Genomic DNA, 14741 nt, shown 5'->3' with positions numbered 1-14741 from the left:
CACCTTTGATGTCAGTTACAAATGCTAGTGTGTCGCCATAAATCAAAAAATTACCACATAATTCAAATATCTACAAGCTGAATGACATGTTGACCATGTATTCAAATTCACAACATAGACCGCACAGGTAGGGAGGTGAAGTTAAGGACGGGCCTTAATGCCAAAGACTCTTTGACAGGTATTAGCTTGTTAGCTATCATCACGTAATGTAAATAACGTTACCTTCTCTAACGGCGCCTGCCGGTGAGCTGCCAAAGACCGAGCCAAAGACAACACGGTGTTGAAATAAAATCCTCTGCTTCCGCCTCCATTGAGAGACATGTTTACAGATACCTTAGTACAACCGCACCAACGCAAACATCTTCTTTCATTTGTCCCAAGGAGGAGTGAAAAGCGAAGTCCGCACTGACAACTACGGCAAGCGCGAGGTCCAAACAGCGCAGGACAAGGTCAAAAGAGGAAATAATATACCTTAAGACACAAATAAGAAATAATTATCGAGGTCACAATGGGAAGAAATATATAGAATGAAATAATGAATAAGTAAATGAATAAATAAAATGTATTATTGAATATTAAGCAAGGTCGCAATGGAAAAGAAATAATTAAATAAACGTTTAATTTAGTAAGTGTTTTTTAAAGAAAAAAAATCAGAATAAAACGACTAAAAAAAGAGATAATGTAATAAAAAAAGGTTTAAATAAATTACTGTAAATAAAAAAATAAAAGGCTAGGTAAATGTGAAAATTAAAAATTGTTGAATAAGTAATAAAAGATCAATAAAATTCAAGGCCAAAATCATTTTAAATACATAAATAAATACTTCAAATTAATAAGACTTACACTAAAAAAAATGCCAAAAATGCTACGAAAAAAACACTGTAATCAAAATAAAAAAGACACCTTGATAACAGTTGAAATAAACACAACAACATTAACAGTCTGATCCCATGTTTATTTGCGAGCTTACATATCAGAGTTAATTAGACTGAAGGCACAACACTTGGTTTTGACTGCTGGAAATTTTCAATAGGTCAATATGAAAATCCCAAAGATATTTAAATAGCTATTACATACATTAGGTCTACATGTAAAGTCAGGTTGAAGCAGGAGCTGAAAAAGGGGTAGTAAACATTTGTAAAACAAATGATTGCATTGCATGTAAACATGCCACGCTCACAAGCTACAAACTCCAGTCTATAGAACATGGCATTATGTGTTTATGAGCAGCAGTTGGCACATTGGGTCATAAAATGGTGTTAAAAAAAAAAAGGCAATTAATGGTACATTGTTAAAAATGAAACGAAGAATTAGATAATCTGCTACTCTTAACCTCTCGTGCTCCGTGGAATGAGATGGAAGGCACTGTTAATGGAATTTCTCATACAGTCGTGTGGATGCAACAAAGGCGATTTAAGATTTAAAAGCAAGAAATTCATCTGAACAGTTGTGATGAATTAAAAAGATATGAACATCTCAGAAACCGCCTGGAATTAAATATCTGGAAATACTGCAGCGAATGCAACCGAGAACAAAATCTTAAAAAAAAAAAATCTGTAGTGACTAAGTCCATACAACATTCAATCATTCTTAATCTCAAAAGATCTCAAAATGAATCATACAATACATAGGCACTTCTTTATAGCATCAATCGAGTAAAATAACTGAACCCTCTTTACGCCACCTCAACCGTGTCGTGGAAATGTGCATTTCTAAATAAGCTGTGAACAAAGGCAGAATAATAAAAATAACTGCATCAATATGGATTTTACAGTCTTGATTAATAGATTTAAGGCATTTAGTTGTTAATGTACCTGTAGCCTCTGCAGCATGTGACATCGGAATATATTTCATTTCACCAGTTTTTAAATGATATCATTAAAAGTCTCATAAAAAAAAGAAAAAAGGAAACACTCGCATATAAAAGGGCTTTAAAAGGTTTGTTCTCTGGTATAATTGCTAATTTCAAGTATAATTTCTTTGTCTACAGTGTCTAAATCACATTATATTGGGAGGGTTTCTCTTCCATATAGTATTAGCATAAACTGAAGTCAAAGCGCTGTAGGTGAGACACTTCTCCGTGCTGATAATGTTCCCGTTCCTCTACCTAATCAGATCTGAATAAATGCTCTGTTCCTTTTCCCTGAGCCCTGAAGGAACTTCCCCGTTCTAGAATTTAAGTGTGACCTTTGACTCTGCAATCTGGAGCTTGTTTTCATGCAGGTAAGGCTTCCACTTGTAATCGCCGTGTTAGAAGTGAAATCAAGAACAAACCCTTTGTTTCTGTCTGAAAATAACTCAGAGGTAGATATTAGAACCTAGAAGCAGGGTTTGAGGAGATCGGTTTCCGGGACTTGTGCAGCACCACGGTGTCCATTTCAGTCCGTCTTCCAAACAATGTTCAGCACCTTCACAACTTCCTCATAGATGATGAAGACTATGGCCACGTCCATACACACCCGACCCAGCCGAGGAACAGTACCTTTGTAGAACCTGAATGAGACAAAAGAAGAGGGTGAACATACTACAAACATCCAAATAAAGATGCACCAAGGTTTCAACTATAATAGCCACTTACAAAGGTTATAAAGAAATGCATTATCACAGAAACCAGGTTGCCTTCTAAGAAAAACACCGCTTATACTAATTTTAAAGCCAATAATTACATTATCTTTATCGTTAAGCTGAAAAAACACATTTATGATTAAACAATTTAAGGCACAATGTAAGTGGTCCGGGGACGGTTCCTTGAGGTACTCCTCAGCTGTGGTTCCCTGAGACCTAACTTCTCATGAGGGTAAAACAGGCATGCTAAACAACTCTTATGCTAAAGGAATGCTAAACACTGGCCTGTTTGTGTACCAAGTGAAGAGTTCTCAAATAAAGTGTGACACATTTTGTGAACACGTAAATTATTAGCGGTAGAAGTGTCTACACAGATGACTATGTATGTGTGAACAAAGCCTAGCTTTTAGCTGGTCTAAGTATGATTCAGATTCATTTTACAGTTACTGGGGATAACAGATGCTCTCTGCTAATAAGGCTAGCAGTAGCATTAGCTGATGACTCGACGTTTGCTCACCCCTCGCGCCCTTTGTAAGCTATACCCTGTCATCCAGAATGGTCACTTACGGCTCCAAAAAAACATGATAGCGATGGTAAAACACCAAAGTTATGGCTGCTAAAATGTAGTCCACAAACTAGTGGGTGATGTCATGGTTGCTCATGCCCTTCCACATACAATCTCAATACGATACCAGTCAGTCACAGGGCTGACACATGAGCCCTTTGTACACTGCAGTTTTGCCTCAGCGCCGTAACTAAGCTCCGCCGTCATGCAGCCTTTGCCATTTTACCTTGGACCAAGCAACGGACCAAACTCCACACAGAAAGGGCCTCTACGTCTGAACCGGGATTTGAACCAGGAACCTTGTAGCTGTGAGGCAACAGCGTTAACCACTGTGCAGCCCCAGTCCTGCACCATTAACAAGTCTATGCCTATGAACTTACGCCTTTGGTCCCTCGTGCTTCATGATCTTGACGGCACAGTCCATCGTGCTTTTGTACTTGTGAGCTTCCAGACCCTTTAAATAACAAACAAACATTGTTAGTGACTCTGCTCAGAGTTAAATCACTTGTAAGGTGTCAACATGTGTTTTTAACGAACCTGCATTCTGGTCTTAATGACATCCAGGGGAGTGTTTCCAAACACACTGACAGCACCAGCCACAGCTCCAAACAGTCCGGTTATCAGGGGGTTAATAGCTTTGTTGGTGTCATCACCTTTAAAAAAAAACAACAGAAGGTGAGTCACTTTTTGTTCTTATTATTATTTATTATAAAGAACAATCTATAAAGTCACACACCTTTGTACCAGTTCCTCAGTGAAGTCATGACGTAGAAGCGGATGGCCTGGTTGGAGCCTTGTTTCAACACGGTGGCTGTCAGGCCTTGATATGTCCCCTTCAGACCTGAAGATACAACAGATATATCAGAGCCGTGTTTGAGTACATTAAATTAATCCACTTTTCAGCAGTAATGAGGCTGAGTAAGACAAATATCTGTCTTAAATACATGGGAAAGGATCCTGTGTGTGGCCGAGTTTGAACACTAGGTGGCAGTAAAGTGCAACTCCTCCTCACCTTCAGTTCTAACGATCTCCCTCACCCCGTGGAAAAATCCCTTGTACTTTGGGTTTGCTGACGTCTGATCGTGGATGAATTTGACCTAAAAGGACATCATAAAAATAATTAACAGATAAATCCTACAAGCATAAGGATGAAAGAGTCAAAACAGAAACAGATGAGATGGCATTTTAAATCCGGGGCCGGCAGCGTCATGTGGGCAGCATCAGAAATATTTCTTTTTCGTGGAAACACAATAATGAGAGATGATGAGAGAGCCTGTGCGAGGAGCCGTTTAGGTCACAAATGTTTGTCTGATTTTGTCTCCATGTTTCTTTTTTGTCCTGCAAAAAGGAGCATGTTTACACGAAACAAAACGACAGGTGAGTTTTTTTATTTCACACACAAAGAACATCTTCTGTTAGACAAGAGACGTTCAGTATTTCAATAATTTAAGTCTCTTTCTACAGAAGCCCTAAGCAGACATTTATCCGTGCATTTTATTGACTCTGTTTTCCCGTGATAACGAGTAAGTTCTGGTTGTTATCTCGAGATCTCGACTTATTTATCTCGTTTTCTCGAGATAACAGGATCATTTTCTGTCAATCTGATGTTACAAAGCAGGACATGCTGCCGTCGCCCACACTAGTGAGGTCAGGTGAGCCTGTTTCTATGTTTGTTTTGTGCTTTTGCAGCTCTGGGGATACGAGGTACGATCATCACAGGAAAACGGAGTAAATAAAATGTGCGTGCATGTGTATGCATGTCCGCTATGGGCTTCCGTACCTTTGAGATAAAAAAAATGTCTTCTATAAAAAGGGACATGGCCAAGAAATGAGCCGTGTGAAACATTTTTTTTATGTTAAATTATCAAAAATATAATAATTATAATTAAATTATATATTATATAGGACAGCTGAAAAGACACAGGACGTGTGGGGAGAAGGGGGATGACATGCGCCAAATGGTCATGATGTTGTTGGTTATAGTGGTACTGAAACGTTGTATTTAATCATTGCTGGAAGACGTAGTGACGACCTTTGCTTTAGTGAAACTACCCAGAAACAAAATTAAAAAGACTGCATAACTAGCAAAAACAATGCCTTCAATATTAGTTAAGCTATTAAAAGCAAAATGTAATTAAAAAATCAAGCTGTAATTGTTCTGCAGGAAAGGTACCCTCTGAATGATAAATGGACTGAACTTATTTGCTTATTTTCTAGTCTTGCAACCACTCAAAGCTGCTTTTACACGACATGTCACATTCACATGAAGTTTTGGGTTCAGTGTCTTGCCCAAGGATACTTCAACATGTGACTGTAGCCGTCAGGGATCGAACCACCACGACTCTACCACTGAGCCACAGCCGCCCTGGGACTGATATATTGTTCTATGTGACATTATTAGATTGTTAATACTGATGCATTCATGTGTAAGTAGCATGTTACTGTTGGAGCTGCTCCGTAAGTCTGAGGGGTCTAGAGATGATTCATTTGGCAGGAAAGCAGATATTTAAGTCCACGGGCTCCGTTCAGACGAGTCCCTGCATGCAGCTGCACTGATGTATTTGACTGAAGGCAGAGTGAACTGGAGGTCTGTCAAGTATTCAAACTGGTTTAAAGTCATACATTTACACCTGAAAGTATTTATTGTTCTTTATTTATTTTTAAAGTCTTGTTTTACAGCGTGGAGTTCACCTAAGTGAAGTTTAGCCTCATAAAATCAAGTTAATGTGTTACTAAATATACACAGCGAGCTAGCAGCTGAAACAGCATGCAATGGGTAAAATTATTTATCTTCTATTGGCTGTAATTGGTCTCTATTCAGAAGCAGAAAAGAGACAATGTTAAAGCTGCACCAAATGTTTTAGCATCTTTTAGCTCTGGAAACTGATTCTGTCACTCTTTCTGCTTTTATCAACCTTTTAGCTCTGGCAGTAGCAGCAGCCTTTTTAACTACAAAGCTCTGACAGTCCAACTTCACACTGCCTGCCTAACACTTAAAACACAGCAGGTAATGTTAGCACCTCGCAGGGAAACACAGCGCTACATTTAGTAGCTAAAAAGCCAGACGTTTATCCTGAGGACGTGGCGGAGACCAAATATGGGCTCAAGTTTGTTTCCGTTCATCAGGTGGACACAAAGAGGACATCAGTGTTGTATTTCCAGCTTGTTTTGCTGCCCCCTAGAGGCCAAAAAAGATATAATGCGTATTTATGAATAGTTTACCTTGACCGTCTCCATGGGACAGACTACGAACACAGCTTCTGCGACTCCAGCGCCGAGCCCACAGAGGAATCCCCGCTTGCTGTCTAGTTTCCCACTTTCATCTCGCATCTTATTACTGAGGAACTCGAACACCCCAAATCTGTGGGAGTCAGTGGATAATAAAGAAAAAGATGAATGACTCATAATAAAAAAGTAAGGCTCACAACTTCTTAATAAGGCAGCCTTGTATAAATTCTGACTTTGGCTTCAGCGAGCAGCCATGAGGGATGAAAGGGCAACATTTGTGGGTTGCCAGGTTTTGATAAATCCCTTAAATGTTATTAAAAAAAAGATTCATTTATTAAAAGTGTTTTAATATTTATAACTGCACAAAACTGACTTATTATAAACATGGAGCAACTTTGGAAATTAGCTGTTATACATTAATATGGTGTGTGTTTGTGCGTGCATAGGTTGGAGGGCTGCAGTACCTGACAGCTGCTTTAGGTATAGAGCCGTACAGCAGCGAGCTCAGACCCCTATAAAGACCCCTCACCCCATGACCATTCACCGTCTGCTTCACACAGTCGACTGCGGGAGAAGCAGAGAGGGAGAGAGGGGAAGGAAAGGAAGGGTAAGATAAAAAAGATGCAATCATTTATGTCACATATCTTTCTTTACAGTTTGTTCCAAGAGGAGAGCACTGAAGGTTTGGGTTCCACGTGTGCCTCTTGCAGCCTGAAACAACAACCGTCACGCTGAGTTTCCGCAGACAAACATGTTAAAGTGTGTGCCAAAGTTCACCCGCTCTGAGTGAACAGATAACAAAGATTAACTTACTACACAAACACATATCAGCGCCTTCATGTTTGTGCTCAAATCTGCAATAACAAAGTCAGTTAACTTACTCTCGACTGTTACTCAAGCAGAAATCTGAAGGGATGTTTGATGGCTGTACTCGGATGTTTGAGTCAGCTGATGATTTACTGAGATTTAATCAAATAAATAACAACCAGTATGAGCTGCTGTAAGATCTGTAGACCACATTTATAATGAAAACTGTCACTTTATAATCCTCATGTGTGCAATCAATCACCTACATCCATCATAAAAGTTGATTAACTATATTTTCCTCATCTGGTTTGGCTTAATGTGTTAATTATTAAGGTTGTAAAAAAATCTAAAAGTATTATAAAACAATGCAGTCAAGTTTAACCCTCGGCAAACATCGACACCATATAACTAACTCAGCTTTTGTATCTGGTTGTTTTAGATTCAACAGGTGCACCTTACAGGGGTCCACAGAGCCTGTTTAACACAGTGAACATAAACTCACCGATGCCTTTGTATTTGGGGGGATTCGCCTTCTCGTCGAGCTGCAGCTGTGTCTTAACGTACTCTGTAGGGAAGGTGATGCAGATCTCGATGCCTCCAGCGATCCCTCCTGAAATAACAGTAAAAAGACTCCGTCAGGAACAGACAGGTTTTAACAGGAGAGACACGAAACATGGACGTTTGTCAGGTTTTTGTTCTGTCACCAAACGAGTGCATCTCAGAGAGAAACAAGTGTTTGTTTTTAAACATGAATCAACACAACAAGCTGTTACAGTGAGTAAAACATTTAAAAATTATGTTTTTCTTTGCCAAACTACTTCACATCTTTGCACATACACTACCAGTCAAAAGTTTGGACACACTTTCCCATTCACTTGTATGAGAAAATGTGTCCAAACCTTTGACTGGTCGTGTGTGTTTGTATGGAATACTGTTCATTACCTCTATGATGTTAATACCCAAAATTCTTGTTTCAAAACCCAGAAAAGTTGTGTTTTAACAGCCCGAGATAATCTTTATTGAAAATCCGGCTAACAAATATTGTTTTGCATGATAAGATCCAGTAAATAATGAATAAAAATAATTGTGATTTAAAAAAAAAATTTTTTTTATAAATATAAATCAAAATAATTAATAAAATCAAATAAAATGTCATTGAAAGTTCACATATAATATTCATGAAACATTTTTTTTAAATACAACTAATAGTTAATGAATAAAAAAAGGATATGCAAAAACCATTATTGGTAAATAAATAAAAACGTATATTTAAATAGTAAAAAATAACAATAATAAATAAAAATTTTAAATACACAGATAATAGTTAATAAATACAAAATGTGATATATAGATAAAAGTAAATACATATTATTTTGGATCTAAAAAATAAAATAACATTTTATGTAAAAAAACAAAATAATAATAATAATAAAATATAAATAAATACAATGAACTGTAAATAAATAAATATACTGTTAGTGAGGTAAAATAAATTTCATTTTTAATAATAATAATTTAATTAATAGTTAAAATTGAAGGTTTCAAAAAGGCTAAATAAATTAATACAATTAAAAGTAAACAAATATTAATTTAGATTTAGAAAATATAATATACAATTTGATGTTAAAATTTAGAAATATAATCAGAAAAATACAAAACATGTTAAATAATTTTAAAAAATGCTAATAAAATAGAAATAAATACAATTAATCGTATAGAAATTAATATACTGTTAATGAAGTAAAATATGGTTAAAGTTGAAAGCAAGTTTAAATAGTTAAGTTCAAACATAAAAAGGAAGCTGCTCATTAGTAATTATCAAAGTGTATTCTGTCTGACGATTTCCTGCTGATGTTTTACAGCAATATACAGTGTTCAAAGTATGGAGCAGCTCCACCTTAAAAGCCTGACTATCACACATCTGCCGTTCAACAGCAAACAGGCAGCCTGCAGCTGATTGGCTCGGCTGATCTCAGTGTGATTCTGCCCTCAGATACTCCCCCTGGCCTGACTCCAGCTGAAGGGGGTGTGTAGCCTTCAGAGCACAAACTGTTCACCTCTGTACTGCACAGAAACACAGACCTTCTGTCAGAGCGCAGCCGGACGCCTCTGACGTGATGAGGAGTTTGCATAAAGTAGAGAGAAGGCACATTAACCCTGCAGCCATGACGTGACAGAATAATCATAGAGGGAAAATTCCTGTGAGCGCCCCTCAAGTCCCAACAAAAACCTGGAAAGTATGCAAAAACTTTTGTACATAACTTTCAGAGTTGACATCATAACTTGCAGAAACAAGAAGGAAAGAAGAAACTGTTCAGTATATTATAAGAAACTGTATTTATTCATGTCTTGCATACTATTTAATGTTATTATAATCACTGACAACATTACAGATCCCTAAGGATATTTTTCTTAAAGGGTAAGATGCTTTTTGAAAAACAAAAACCCTCATTACATCGCTCTCTTCAAAGCCACCAGACTCCATTGACAAAAACAGTGATTTTATATCTCACAGGACAGGGGAGCTTCTTGTCAATGCTGCCTTGACTGTTTAGTTTGCTTGTATTGGTGTGTAATTTGGGGGTCTTACACGGTTATCTTAGATCCAACACAACACAAACAAACCATCAGATCAAGGCAATGTTCAATTAACAACTCAGATGTTCTGCAAGGTTAAATTACTGTTTTTGTCAATGAAGTCTGGTGGCTTCGGAAAGAGTGATAAAATGGCTGTTTCTGGTTTGAAAAAAGCATCTTACTCTGCTTACTTACCTTATTAAAAGGTCTATCTCTGTAGGGATCCTTTCTGTAATGTTGTCAGACACTTAAAATAACAACCTGAGCCTGTTAGTGCCAAAAACTACCAATCTTTTACCCTGACAGATCACACTGTTAAAGCCTGTTTATGCTGCTGGCTGAAGCAATGTAATAAAGCACTTCCAAAACTACTTGTACCTTTTACAACCTATTTTTTAGACCCCCTGTGTAAAAAATAGGGCCCTATTTAAGAAAACCAGAACACATAAACACGCCCAAGTCCAACAGAATAAGGAGCATGTAAAGAGATACATACACAAGTTTTACAAGTTCTTCTTCTAACATCCTTTTACAGTCGGCCTGGAATTAAACAACTCAGCTACGAAGACATGTGCAGGCCAGAAGTGACATTAAAACTAGAGATTGTTAAATAAAAAAGGCCTTACTGTGACGACTAGATTGTGAGTCGTTAACATTAATACAAGCTTGAATTCATCCCCACACGTCTAAAGCAGAAAGGGCCCTTTGTTGATGCCTTTAACGTGCGTTCTTTCCACCAAAATGCCATGCAGAGAGCTCACCAGTGCTTTTTCTCTGCTCTCACTCGCACATGCAAGACAACGGGCTGCTCGTGCACGCACAGCCACAATCGCAGCTCGACAAAACACTGTCTTTCACCAAAACACCAAGTGCACGTTTAGGACCAAAGTGGAGCTCTTAAAGCGACACACCCAGGCATTCCTTTGGTTAGAGACGAGACCTACAAATTACCTCGATTCACAAACAAAGTCCACATCATCATTCTGCAAACAAGCCTCTGTGTTGTACCTGCATCACGTCCCCGTGTTCAAGCTGCAAAGAAATGTAGAACCAGTTTATCGAGTCCAACATGGACGCCGCTTAAACAGGTATTATGAAATTGAGTGTGACGCAGTAAATTTGTTTAAAAGATAGCAACACTAGCATAAAGTTCTTCAGGCAAAACTTAGAAAAAAAACGGTTACAAACATCCATGGATCAGTGTATGAAGAAAAGTGGAGGACAATGAGAGGTTGATAATATCGATAACTGCTGCACCGTTAAGTGTCATGTTATACTCACCTGTTTCAAACATAACATAACTGTTAGAATAGTCTTTACACTATAAAAGTTTATAGTACTGAAAAGGATGAAGTCACGTCAGCAGCTGTGAAGGATGAACGATTGTGAGCACGTTACTCAGAGCTCAACAAGTTCTGCTTTTACTGTCACTTTACTGTTAAGAAAAGAAAACTTCAACAGTTAAGAACATATTTCCTTTTTTTGCAGAGAGTAACATGAAAAGATTAAACACGTCTCATGTGTGTGCGTTTGTGGGAGGCTACAGCCAGGACACGGTTAGCCTAGCTTAGCTAACGACTGGACAGCTAGCCTGACTAGATTTTAAATGTGGAAGATTCAAGGTTCAGTTTGTCGTTTTCCTTATGTATCTGCACAAGTAAAGAGACCAAATGTTGCTCTCCCAGCCCGCAGCAGTGTAGCAAAAAATAACTTAACATATAAATATAAACACATACAAAAAAACGCTGATTTGGCAGCACAAAGTTATTATCGCCTTGTCCAACACCTACCCCGCTGCAGTGGTTACAGGCAATAAAAATAACTATAAAGATAAAATCCATCTTGCAGCTGATGGTCGGGTTTGATTTTGTAGCTCATATGAAGGCATCAGTATTATTTTCAGTCAGTTTCATTAAACCCAAGAAACAAATAAATGTAACATAGCAGCATTAATTTAGCAGCATTCAAGTAGAAAATCCACCTTTTAGCATCCTACTACACCTCTACGATTAACACCTTATGCCTTGCATGTTTGAATATCGAAGTGTGAAATGTGTAAACAGTAACACACAAAACTGTGAAAGAATTGATTATAAAAATAAACAGGAAACTAAATCTAAACGGCACATATGATGATGTAGATTGGTGTAATAGCCTACTTTGTTTGTTTTGGGGGTTTTGTGTTGGACTATATCTTGGTTAGGCATAAGTTAAGTAAGTAAGCTCCAGGGCAGAGCCAGGCTAGCGCTTTCCCAATGTTTCCAGTCTCTATGCTAAGCTAGGCTAATTGGCTTTTGCTTTGTATTCATAAACACATGCAAGAGTGATATCAATCTTCTCACCCGACTCTTTCAAACAAGGTGATTACGTTTATTTCAAAAAATATTATTTTTTTAGATTGTTTTTCTTTTTTTGTGCATTTTAGAAAAGTACAGCAAAAACTAAAGAAAGTTTACCCACACCTGTTGACAATCCTCTATGTATAGTTGCACTTTACATCATACATAACCTATAGCAAATACTCTGGGGGATTAGTTGAGTTTGTTGCAGTGTATCCTTTGGTATCACATAGCTTGATATTTCTTTGTATTTCAGTGTAATAACAAGATGTTACGAGTTCTCTCTGTTTCAGTCAGAATCAGTTTTATGGGCACACACACAAGGAATGTGACTCTGGTTTTTTGGGGAGATAAGAGGTTTTAAAGAGCCTTGGCATGTGATGAAGTCACCCTCTTGTGACTTGCTAATAGCTGCCTTGTCATTGTGATTCAATGAAAGTCAGCCATGATAGTTTTGTCCATCTGATTATGGGCTGTATTTGCATTCCATACTTTATAATAGGACTATAATGATTAGTATGCAGTGTTGGACATCATCTTTGCCCCTTTGCACAAGTTCCCGTTCTGAACCTTTGGCAGGCACGAGTGAAGAGGCTGACAGAGCAATGTGCTTTGTCATCATGGCTCATGGCCCTGAACATGGACACCTGGGGGGCCTCTGAGCACACAGAGACAGAAAACACCCCCCAAACTGCTGACAGGCATGTGCAGAAAACTACATGAACCAACAGAGCTGGTCTTTTGAACTTTAGGGGTTGAAACATGATCAGAGGCACCGTGCGGATCCAGGTGTAGAGTGGCTGTCAGCTCCTTCAAACATCCTATTGATGATGCAATAAAACCAATAATGATTGCCTGAGCTGTGTGTGAAGTTTGAGCGTCTGTCACTGATTGACTAAAGAGTCCGGCCGGAGTTCATGTCACTACAGTTTCTATGAAGAGGAGCTGTGGCTAAAGGTTAAAGGTCCCAGAAGAATTTTTAGACCACTGTACCACTGTACAGTCCCCTGTTCAATACCCTCTGTCAGGACACTAATGAGACCTTTCAAAGGGTTTTTATGTGCACAGCCTTGCAGTTTGTGGGTCAGTATGTTGAAATCAACCACTTACAGCAGCTTAAAGCCTACTGATGTGGCACTTCTTGCAACATATGCCTTTAAATTTGCAGGAAATAAAGTTTGTTTTTACTTTAAGCATCATCTGTAGCAATGGTAACTAGTTACAAGTTCCCTCATTCACTATGCTCTTAATATGAGGCATAAGGAAGACTTGTAAAAGTGGTTTATGTTGTCTACAATGTTTTATAGGGTCAGTATGTTGAAATCAACCACCTACTGCAGCTTAACGCCTACTGATGTTGTACTTATTGCGACCTCCGCCCTGAAATCTGCATGAAAGACGGTTTTAATTACTTTAAATGTTGATATCTGCACCATTCTTAACTAGTAACTCCTTTCCAAGTTCAATATCTTCGTATTAAGACACTTTAAAAGACACCTTTTTTTTTAGTTTTTAACAATGTTTTTTACAGTTAGATATGTTGAAATCCATCAGCGAGATATAAGAAGCTTATAGCAACTTATTGAAACCTATGCCCTCATGTTCACCGGACAGACAGTTACCACTTTGGACATTGATATCTGCACAGCACCTGAACCCATTTTTACCATTTAAACTGCATTTTAAAGATGAATCTCCCTTCATTCTTTTGCATTTTGAACTACAAAGATATCCCTTATTAATCTCTTATTATACGAGGGAACAGAGGGATGACCAAGACTGTCCGACCTGCAGACCCCTGGACAAAAACACAATTGTTGCTACAGTGTGCACAGGCTGGAATAATCTGTCCTGACAGGCTTGGTATAAAGAAAGTTAATGAGTTTAGCCATGATTCTCACATTAGTTCTCATTAACTTCTTACTGTTGTTGTGATTTACGTTGAAAAGCAGAGTCAATGTGCCTTTAAGACAAGCATGTAGTCCTCCTTCCTGCAGGGCACAATGAACTTTTCCTGTGCATCGCATTACAAATCAGTGGTGCAAGCCAGACCCCCTCTGCTTACATGTGCACACTCAGCTACAACTTGTAAACAAGTTTAACAGCCGTCTCTGTGTGCACGAGGAGGGTGGGCGCGTGCTGCACACAAACTTTCTTACCTGCCAGGATCGCCTTGCCAGGGTGGGTGAGTTTGGCTTTCCCCGCCGGAGCAGCAGCAGCCAAACACTGCGGTCTGTAAAACGGGCTCACAAATCTTGGCTGTCCTGACATGACTGACTGCGAGACCCTGGCCTCCAAACTTTTACTTTTTGTCAATACGGACGTGCTGGATCTCCGCAAACAGCCGTCAAGCCCTCATGCAGTCTGGGTGCTCTGTGCAGCAGGAGTCCGGGTGCAAACATTCAGAGGCCAGGCAGCAGCAGCGGTGAACATTGGACTCTGGACTTGATAAAGTCCGTGCTGGACTTCCCTCCGTGGCTCACACAGGCTGATAGCGTCGAGTCAGTGTTCCATTCAGGGCGGGGCAGCAGGGCAAGATTTTTCCCCCCTCCCCGACACGGAAAAAACGTCACATTTGTCACAAATATTTAAGGTGGACCGGAGGGATTCTCAGCTTGTCACAGCTAAACTTCCGGCCCACTTTAAGCGCAACAGGTCGC

At 38.8% G+C, this 14741-nt stretch overlaps 2 protein-coding genes across 2 annotated transcripts in view; both read right to left on the bottom strand.

Annotated features, from left to right (window-relative positions):
* The window catches only part of pi4kaa (phosphatidylinositol 4-kinase, catalytic, alpha a), a 31076-nt gene extending 30715 nt beyond the window's left edge, over positions 1 to 361 (bottom strand). Inside the window, exon 1 of the mRNA XM_069673177.1 lies at positions 223 to 361. Coding sequence (XP_069529278.1) covers positions 223 to 321 — 99 coding nt within the window. The 5' untranslated portion in view covers positions 322 to 361. The remainder of the gene's footprint in view (positions 1 to 222) is intronic.
* A 573-nt stretch (positions 362 to 934) lies between these two features.
* Positions 935 to 14554, bottom strand: slc25a1b (slc25a1 solute carrier family 25 member 1b). The gene is made up of 9 exons (XM_069673366.1): positions 14241 to 14554; positions 7668 to 7775; positions 6823 to 6922; positions 6353 to 6491; positions 4143 to 4227; positions 3867 to 3971; positions 3668 to 3783; positions 3511 to 3584; positions 935 to 2493 (listed from the first exon to the last, which is right to left on the bottom strand). Exons 1-9 carry the CDS (start codon positions 14350 to 14352, stop codon positions 2379 to 2381), a joined length of 954 nt encoding a protein of 317 aa, XP_069529467.1. The 5' UTR covers positions 14353 to 14554; the 3' UTR covers positions 935 to 2378.
* Between the last annotated feature and the right edge of the window lie 187 nt (positions 14555 to 14741).

This window comes from Semicossyphus pulcher, unplaced genomic scaffold (genome assembly GCF_022749685.1).
Source record: "Semicossyphus pulcher isolate SPU_LCO1_2020_fin unplaced genomic scaffold, fSemPul1.0.p SCAF_22, whole genome shotgun sequence".
NCBI lineage: Eukaryota > Metazoa > Chordata > Actinopteri > Labriformes > Labridae > Semicossyphus > Semicossyphus pulcher.
This window is presented reverse-complemented; position numbering and strand designations above follow the sequence as displayed.